This window comes from Apis dorsata, unplaced genomic scaffold, assembly GCF_000469605.1.
Source record: "Apis dorsata unplaced genomic scaffold, Apis dorsata 1.3 scaffold_248, whole genome shotgun sequence".
Classification (NCBI taxonomy): domain Eukaryota; kingdom Metazoa; phylum Arthropoda; class Insecta; order Hymenoptera; family Apidae; genus Apis; species Apis dorsata.
Window position 1 is genome coordinate 2,606 of NW_006263527.1, and position 10,878 is coordinate 13,483.

At 20.3% G+C, this 10,878-nt stretch overlaps 1 protein-coding gene across 6 annotated transcripts; it reads left to right on the top strand.

Annotated features, from left to right (window-relative positions):
* Positions 1 to 671: 671 nt before the first annotated feature.
* Positions 672 to 9,404, top strand: LOC102676822 (putative uncharacterized protein DDB_G0282133). 6 transcript variants are annotated; one of them, XM_031510640.1, is made up of 14 exons: positions 680 to 912; positions 3,850 to 3,990; positions 4,089 to 5,894; positions 6,334 to 6,695; positions 6,778 to 7,038; positions 7,140 to 7,466; positions 7,542 to 7,695; positions 7,772 to 7,956; positions 8,024 to 8,113; positions 8,210 to 8,264; positions 8,358 to 8,431; positions 8,503 to 8,602; positions 8,678 to 8,847; positions 8,929 to 9,404. In XM_031510640.1, exons 2-14 carry the CDS (start codon positions 3,891 to 3,893, stop codon positions 9,022 to 9,024), a joined length of 3,780 nt encoding a protein of 1,259 aa, XP_031366500.1. In that variant the 5' UTR covers positions 680 to 912; positions 3,850 to 3,890; the 3' UTR covers positions 9,025 to 9,404. The 6 variants fall into 6 exon arrangements, 5 of the variants coding, with proteins under 5 accessions (XP_031366500.1, XP_031366498.1, XP_006616060.1 ...); XM_031510638.1 differs by having other exon boundaries at positions 682 to 912; positions 3,666 to 3,990; XM_006615997.2 differs by having other exon boundaries at positions 687 to 912; positions 3,666 to 3,990; positions 7,551 to 7,695.
* The last annotated feature ends 1,474 nt before the right edge of the window (positions 9,405 to 10,878 follow it).

The window sequence follows — 10,878 nt, forward strand, 5'->3', positions numbered from 1 at the left end:
TTTTTATTTTCGATTTATATATATTAATATATAATAAAGTCTTCTTATAATTTTTAAATTTAAATTACAAAAATAATAAATAATATATTTTTTTTCTAAATACAAATAATTTTAATTATACATATTGTGGTTAGCAATATTTTTTATTCGTATTTTCATAATACGATATTTTTAATGATAACCTTGGTTTGAATTAATCACTAAATACATACTTTATTAACAATTTTTTAAAAAATATTACATAAAATATACTTTTCCTTCATCCATATTTCAGTAATAATCAATAAACTTTATATTATTAATAATATTTTTTACAAAATAATGTAAAATACTATGGTTATTATTTATTCTTTAAAGTAATATCAAATAATTTTCGAAAAAAAAGTTTTCAAATGTTGAAAAAACATATCACGAATACTTGATTATTATTGATTTTGCATACCTGCATAAATTTTTATAAACAAAGTGTATTTTGGTATCTAATCAGAAGTATTTTACATGCTTTAGTAAACATCATATAAGTTCTGAAAGTATTTTATACTATGGCGCATGCGTTACTAAATTGAGATGCAAACTACATTATCTGTATATGTCGATAGTTCTACATATTTCTTTTCACAAATTTGTTTGTAACTTTTTAATTCGATAAATCTTTCAAATTTAAACAATTGGAAAGTCTGACGTATTCAATTTAAACCTTAATTTCATCAAAATATATTGAGTATGTTAGCGGTTACGTATAAAAGTGGCAACATTGCCTGTCGCTTGTTTAGGTTGCGGTGTTGCAGATACTCGATGAACGAGTATCACAGTGTATCTTCGTTTCTGGCATTTATCATAAATATGAAGTATTTTTGTAAAACAAAGAGCATGTTCATCACTGATTGAAGATTGTCTGCATTATAACATAACGTAAGTTCATTTACACACATATTTATATGTTATCATTCAGCAGTGGGTCATTCTGATTTTTTGATCTGAATTGTTATATGACCTGAATCATATATACATATAATATATATTTATTTAAAATTACAAAAAATTATATTTTAAAAAATAGTTATAGTTAAACGTTTTGAAAAAGAAATAAATTCTTCGTTATTTTAATTTTAATTTTATAGACTTTAAGGATTTCTGTTGTTGTTTTCTTATATTTAATTTATATATTAATAAATATTTATACATTAATAAATAATAAAAGTATATTTTATGCTATTTATATTACTGAAGAATTTGGGCCTGAAGTCCCAAACATAAAGATCGAATCTATTGTAGATGTCAAACTATATATGAATAGCTGCCATTTTATAGAGCATAGGTACGCCATTTTGTTGTTTCGTCATACAAAATGAAAACTTAATATTTTTATATTTAATTATATAATATTTAAGTTATAAAATTAGATTGTTATTTTTACTATAAAAATGAACTAAAATATTTATATCATAAAAAATTATGATATTATAAAAATAAAATTTTATTTGTATCACAATTTTTTATTAATTTTTATATTTTATAATATTAATAATAATTATATTATTAGCAAATATTTATAATATAATTGTATATATATATATATATATATACACAAATTATATGTTGTACTTGAATTATAGATTTATATAGTACATTTGGGTATAGTAATATTACTTGTATTACAAATATTATTTTTTATAATTTCTGTGAGATGAATAATTAAATTTTGATTAAAAATATATCTATAATATATTTGTAACATTTTTAATAATAATTTATAAATAATTAAAATTTCGAAAATACAAGTATTGAATCTATATACAGAAATCTATATAAAATCGATATTCCTAATGAGTTATGAAAGCATAACATTTCTCCCACTCAATGAATTCAATATTATATTACCAGTATGACGCATGTTGATCTTGTCAATAAGAACTAAAAAAACAAGAGTAGAATTATTTCAAATGTTCAATGTAAAAATATTTAAATATTATAAAGTAATATTTATATATAGTATTTTTATAAACAAATATTTAATATTAGTATTTTTTTTAATATATTATATTAAAAAATATGATAAATATATAAAAATATTCGAACATATAAATCTTAAAATCTATATTAATATAGTAAATATGATAAAATTTTTATAAATTTTTGCAATAGCATTAACTATTATTAAGTAGTACATTAGTAAAAAAAGAGAGGGGATATTGAAAATATAAATTTTTTAAATATTTTGTTTCATTTGAAATGCAAAAATAACAAAAGTTACTATAATTATACTTGTTAAATATATATTTTTATTATGAAATTTATTAAATTTTATTTTTATTTTATATTAAAAAATAATTTCTCAATGGTAAACTGACGCCATATTGGTTGACTTCGTGTAAAATCGTTGAATTTCGTTAGGATACATCGGGGCCTATGTTTGGCAGTATTCGTTCAATAGAGGAGCTTACTTAGAAGCCCGCCTTTTTCTACATAAATCTTGTATAGATTATGTAGAAAAATCATAATTAATTTAATGTATTCTGACATTTCAATTAGTTATAATTATTCGTGTTGTGTACTTATATTTAATTTTATAAACAAACAATATTTTTTGACATGAATTAAAATTTAAAGTTTTGTAAATAGTGACAGACACAAAAATACGAAATGGCCATGTACTTATTAAACATTCTTTCAATATATTATTTGTATAAAATATAAATCTATAATATTTTTAAAATAATAATAATATAAATTTTTTTTAAATAGTAGTATGATATATTATCCATTATTTAAAATATAATGATGAATTTAGTGAAACAGTTCCATTCCGCCATTTTTATTAATTGAGTACTTATGGGCCAGGGATGGTATATATTGGCGTGCATTAAAGGGCCCATATTTTAATAATTTTAATTTTACGGAAATTTGCATTTCTCTTCATTAACACTCATATCAAACTAGCATAAATATTAATCATTTTAATACGCATTGCAAACACAATGATAAAATAATATTAAACGAAAAATATTAATCCATGAGAAACTAATAACTTTTTATAATTTTAAAATATTATTTTTATAATATATTTTTAATAATGTATGTTTTTAATATATATTTATAATAATGTATATTAAAATTAGATCTTTTGACAAAAAATATATTTTATATTTATAAATTATATAATTTTATAGTTATTAATTATAATAGATTTTATATTTAATTGTATTCAAATTTAAAAAAATTATAAATAAATCTGGATTTCATTATTAATTTTTTTTAATATTTATGATATTTTAAATTAATATTAATTTTTTTATTTATTTATTTATAAAATTAAAATAATAAAAATTTTGATAAAAATAAAAATAAATAATATACATTAAATCAATATATTAATTTATACAATATTTTACTTGTATTTATTTTTTAATTTTATATTAATATTTTATATTAATTTATTATATAATATATACTTATAATAAATATAATTATTATTTCATAAAAAAATTAAATAAAAATTAAATAAAGATAAATTCAAATATATGAAAATTTTTACTATATACACTTGTATATCAAATATATATACGCGCGTATATGTGTGATACATGCGCGCGCGCATGTGTGTATATAAAGTTAAAACAAAATGTTTAAAATAAAATTATTAAAGGTAAAGTAATCATTTACAGGTTAAAGATTATTAAATGAGTAATTTATGACATTGTCTTATGTGTTATACATTTTATGAAATGGAAACTTTAAGAAGTGATACATTACATACTTCTGAGTCTGTGCATTCTTTGCCTTGTATTAACACACACCATACTGATGAATTATCAAAAGAAAAAGAAGAAGAGCTATTATATGGTACAGGTGATGATGGTGATGAAGAAGATGCTCTTTCAGATGATAGTATGCGTTTGAGACTTTCTGATGATGATGAAATTGAGACAGAAGATATTTTAACATCTGTTTTAAATAATCAGAAAAATGAATTAAAAACTAATAAAATTGGTAAACATTGTACATATGTATAATTGAAATATTATTATAATCAATATGATATTATATATCAAAAAAATTTAAACAATATTCTTTTATTTAAATTATAGAAACAACATCTGAAGATATGGAAATTTCTCCAGAAAAAAATATTAAAAATGATACAAATACAAAAAAAATAAATCAAGAAGAACAATGTTCAGATAATGATTCCATGGATGAAAAAATAGTAATTGATTATGAAAGGATTATTAAAAAAGGTGAAAATGAAAATGAACTGATGAAACATCAAACAATTAATACACCTCGTTTATGGCCAAATTATGAATTACATTGGAGATATCCTAGAAGTCCTAATGGTCGTCCTTTTCGTAGTATCAGTCATACTTATAATAGGTTTAGACCTAGAGGACGTTATAGACTTCAGTCATATGATTTTAGGTTTCATAATACATTTCTTCCTTTTGAACGTGGAAGAGGTAATGGAACATATAATTCATATAATAGATCAATTTATGGTAATAGACAACAAAAGAAAAATTTTAAGTCTAATGCAATGCAAAGACAAAATAGTCCAATTAAATTTGATCAAAATTTGGAACCATCATTATATAAAAATGTATTTTCAAAAACTCAAGTTGATAATGATGTCAAAATTATAAAAATTGAAGATCATGAGACAATAAATGAAGATAATACATTATGTAATGAATCTTCAATTAACATTAATAAGAATGATTCAAATCAATCATTGAATAAAGAAGTAGGTGATATTATTGTTAAGGATTCTAAAGAGGAAAATTTTGTTAATTCTGTTGATAATTCATTAGAATTAAAGCATAAATTGGAAGAAAATATGAAAATAATACAATGTAAAGATAAGAATAAAGATATTTTAATTCATACATCAAATGATAATTCTGTTGTAAAACTTACAAATTCTACAATTAATTCTCATGATAATAATTCAGATAACATTAAGTTAATTGAAAACAGTATAAATAATGCAGATGTTGATTCTAATAATTTTTCTGTTTCTAACAATTCTAAAATAATAGAATCATTAAACATTAATGTAACATATAAACATAATGAATATAAAAATATAGAACATACTAAAGAAAATAATGTAATTAATCAAAAACAAGAAGAAATAGTTAAAATAACTAATATAAATGAAAGTGGAGAAATTAAACAAATTAATAAGTTAGAAAAGCAAAATTCAAATAAAAATCAAGAATTAACATATGTTAATCAAGACATAGAAAACAATTATAGGATAACTGATTTAGATATTTTAAATGAAAAAGAGATGATAAACAATGAATCAATAATAAATAAAGAAATAACAAATCATAAAACTAATGAAATTCTTACAAATAAAGAAGAAATTTTTTTAGAAAATATAAAATTAAATAAAGAAATCATAAAAACAATTACTGTATCAAATGAAAATGATAATGAAATCAACGTTATACAAAATGTTACCACAGAAAAATCAGTTAATAACAGCGAAAAATGTGATAATCAAATATTAAAAACTAATATTAATAGTACAAATTCTATTAAAATTAATGAATTTATTTCTTCTGAAGATCAAGTAATCCAAAATAAAATTGATCTTTTGAAACAAAATGAAAATGAAAACGATATAAAATCTATACCAAAAGAAAATTCTGTAATAAGTTCTACAAGTATAACAGCAAATTTAAATGAAAACATTAAGTTAATATTAAATGAAAATAGTTTATCCAATACAAAATTACAAAATGATTCCTTGGATTTTAAAGAAAAAGATACTAGTGGTGATAGTGATAAAATAATTACTGAACCTATAATTACCCAAAAAAAAAAGAGGCGAACGAAAAAAATGATTACCATTGCACAAGGAATTATTTCTGAAGAAGATAAACAAGGTAGAATTATATCTTTTAAATTTTATAAATTTTATATGATTGAACTCGAAAAAAAATAACTTAGAAAATTAACTTTTAATTTTTAATCATTAACTTTTTTTATATATATATAAAGATACCTTTTTATATTCAATTATTCTTAATTAATATATAATATATATTTTTCAACAAAATTTAAAAAATTATGAATTATTAATTATTGCTTAAAATTACTTAAAATATATCTCAATTAATTTTAATTTTTATTTAAATTAAATAAAAAAATTTTACTTAAAAATGTTATAAATTAACTAATCAAAACTTTCTCTACTATTATTTAATAATATAATTATATATATTTGATCTTATAATTTGATATGAATGAATATTGAAAACATGCAATTTTTAATTTTTTAATTCTATAAATTATCAAGTTTTTATTACAATATTCTTCTTATAGTTAAAGAAAGTGGAAGACAAAAAAGACGAACAGCTAAGAATGCAGAAGAAATAATAAGAAAGAAATTTCTTAATTATGATAGTGATTTAGAATCTAGTGATGGTTCAGAAAAATTTGTGGTTGTAAATTACAAAATGAATCAAGATGCATGTCCTTTATCACCACCTTCATTAAAACGAACTTATTCTGATACTAATAGTACTATTCTGAATGGTAATATTAAAAAAATTAAAATAAATTCTGAAGCATGTGATGAATTAAAAACACAAGAAAATAATTCTGAAAACATTAAAAAACTTAATTATGTTCATAAATTTTTCCAAAGAGATTTAAATGAAAAACTGCCAAAATTAAAACAAGAAGTATGTAGAAATATACAAATTTAAGTTAATTATTTTGATAATAATAGTTTTATATGTTCTAATAATGATATAATTTTTTAAGGAATTAGAAGAACTTTTGATACAAAAAATTGTCGAAACAATTACTATGCGTGACGAAATTGGCAAATTAAGAGAACAGGCACGTATATCAGAAAAAAATCAAGAAGTAATGCGTGCAAAATGTCAACAATTGGCTAAACAAATTAAGGATTTTGAAATGGTATTAAGTCGTAATGCTGCAGATCGACGTGCTAATAATGACAAATCCACTCCACCAATTAAAATCAATAGATCTGTTGGATTGCAAGTTAATTTTATGACGGTATTTAAATATAATAATATTATTTAAATAAACTAATTTATTTAAATAATTTTGTAATATTTTATTTTACATATATTTTATTGTAATATTTATTTCCATAGGATCATGGCATGCAGAATTTACGACAATTACAACAGAATTCTAATTTGAAGTCTTTACATCTTTCAAGTAATAATAATAATACATCAAATACTTCTATTAATGAAACAAATAATGCAGCCAGTCCCAGAAAAGGAATTAAAGTAAGATCTCCCAGGAGAACTGAATCAATAATTGGACAAAATTCTGTGATATCACAAAATCACACTCAGTCTCCAAATATTATGACTACTATCACTCCTGCAGCTTTAGTTGTTGCTAAACCTGTAGATACACAGCATTCTTTGACATTACCAAATCAATCTAATGTTCAACAAATTATGTCAAATGTAAGTATTTTATAAGAATTTTTATATTTTTATTATAAAAATCGTATAATAAATATATTATATTGATTTTCATAGCAACAAATGCAATCACAACAATCACAGCAAGCTATAGTTTTAAATGGAAAATTTCCAAATCAAATAAGTCGTCAAGGATCTACTACAACAAATATTGTAAAATCTCATACAAATGATCTTATTGATCTTACAGATGAAGAAGAAAAAAGCAAAGGTATTAAATTTTCTGATTTATTTATTTATTATATATTAATTGAATTGAAAAATGTATAAATTTTAATAATTTATAGCAACTGGTGTACCAGTTGTAACTACTACAATAACTGATCAACAATTAAATATAGCACAAAAAACACAACAACCTTGTTTCCAAAGGGTAATTCAGACCATTCCTGGGAATGTAGCTATAACAAGTCAACCTCCTAGTATAAGAGTAGTACAACCTGCCAGTCAACCAACACCTACTGCCTTAGTGGTAAATACATAAAAGATTATATATTTTTCATTAATATTTTATATTTATTTATATATTTTTTTTCCAGAATAACATGAACGCGCCTCGATTAACATACGTGATGCAAAGTGGTGTAGGACCAACAAGACAATTATTAATAGCTCCAAATTCCAGTCCGGTAGAATAAATATTTTATATTATTAAAGTTATTTGTTAAAAATTTTATGTTCTGTATAATTAATTTATAATTTCTAATAAAAATTTATTATTATAGATACGGCCAGTAACTTCATGTAGAGCTTCATTTTCAACTTTAACGTACAAAACGGGTAAGCAATTTTAATAATATAAATTATATAATATAAATTATATAATTATATTATATAATTATATAAAATATAATATAATCATATTATTTATAGGAATATCAACTATTGCAAATGGAACAGTTCGAGTTTTAACAACTCCAGCTACTTCAAGTGTACAATTAAATAAGGTATATATATTTTAAATATATTTTTGTTCTAATAATATTTTAATTATTTTTTAACATTATATTTGTTTCAGCATCCTGCACCTTTACCAGATATACATAATTATGCTGTAAATCCTCTTTTGAAACTTCCACCACCAGCTCCATCATTAAAAATTTCTAAAGTTGCACATGGTATATTATAACATATAAATTTATACACAATAAAAATTAATAGAGAAAAAAATAAAAATTATTGTTATTGTCTAGGTATAGTATTATCTTGGAATATGAATTTATCAGAAAAATATGCAGATATTGTTAGTTACCAATTATATGCGTATCAAGAAATTGCTGGCATTCCTCCCAATACATCATTATGGAAAAAAGTAGGTGATGTTCGAGCTTTACCACTGCCTATGGCATGCACACTTACGCAAGTAATTTGAACAATTATTATTTGAAAATTAAATTAAATTCTAAACAATTGTAATATTAATATATTTTTTTTTTATTTACAGTTTTCTGAAGGCAATAATTATTATTTCGCAGTTCGAGCGGTTGATACACATTCCCGAAAAGGACAGTATAGTTTACCTGGAAACATTTCATTATAAAATATATGATTTTTAAGTTATTATATCAATGTTATTTTTGACGCACAGTTCTAACAATTCATGATTCATATAACAACAAATTCCGTACAGTCCTTTAAATTATCACATTCATTTAATTTATCACATTCATTACATGTAAAATACATTTAATGAAGTTACAGAAGTGTTTATAATGATCAGTATGATGTATAAAGTACACATACAAGCAAATTTGTTATATAGTAGTAAATATCCATTTAATTGTAAGTAATTCATATATTTCTTAATAAGTATGATACAATTGTAGCTAATATATTTTCCTTTCTTTTTTATACATCTTTTAGTTTAAAAATCAAAAAATACAAATCTTAATTTTGACAATATACATATAGTTTATATTTTATATTCATATCGTTTATATCATTACACACAAAATTACAATGTAAAAATTCCATGTTATTTCGTGCCATGTTTCATAAAGTATTATCATTTGAGAGTATATAATAATTATTTATCAAACATTTGAAGTTATTTTAATTCTATTCTAAATGATTTGTAATAGAATGTCTAGAAAAAAACAAATATTCTAGTCAAAAAGAATTTTTGTAACAAATACTTCATTATTCATACTTCCACAAAGACTGTTACAGTTCAAGACTGTACACTTGTTGTATAAGTTTGGTATTGATATTATTATTCATTCAAAGTGTTCACAAATATTGCTTCCCTATTTATATGTTATACGTAAAATATCATCTACTTTCATTTTTCGTTAAATTTTCTTTATTTTCATTGTTACTTATTGTAATTGAATATTAGTAATATATGATTTGCTCAATTTTTATACAATTGTAATAAATTTTAAATGTTAAATGATAAAATACTTCATAGATTTTGCAGTATAGAATGGATGACAATTCACTTTATATTAGTATGTAAATATTAATGTTTATATGTTCTGATTTTTAATATTTGTATTGAAAATATAATAATCTATATATAATAATCTATATAATATAATGATCTAATATCTCTTATATTATTAAGTTTTACTTATTTTTGTGTTACAAAAATGTACAATAAACTAATTGCTCATTTTTCATACGAATTTATATAAAAAAATAATTCTTAGTTTAATAAAATTTTATTTAAATATAGTATAATTCATCTTTTTTCAAATGAAATACATTTTAATATATAAAAGTGTACTAATAATGACTTAGTTATTAGTTATGATATATATGAAAATTTTATTATTTGTATATATATGATTATTCATAATTTTATTGTCGTATACATATTTGTATACATATGAATAATATAATTTTTTTTAATTTTTATTTATTATTTTCTTATTATAGTTTAACAAGTTTTTTAATTGATATCGTAAAAATGTATTATTATTATTTCACTTAATGATATTTTAAATTAAATTTCCCGCATTTTTATAAATATTTTATTAAAAATAATAGATTTTTTAAATTGTGTAATGACTGAAGTTTTAAATTCAATTTTAGGAGATTTTAAATTTATTTTTTATTAATTGAATTATAATTATTTAATAATTATAATATGTAAAATAAATAACTATATGAAATTAAAAATTCTATTTTCAAATATTTATCAAAATATTTCTAGTTACAGTTTCCTTCATATCAGTAATTTATAAATGAAATCTTAATAATTTTAACAATTTAAGTTACAAAAAAAAAAATAAAATTTATAAAATATATAAGAATATATTATATTTTTATAAATTTTATTACTATTACATATATATAATATATATAATAAAGCTACAAATTATAATAATATAAAAAAAATAATGAATGTTTTAACAATTTATTATATTTATTATTATATTTACTATTATTA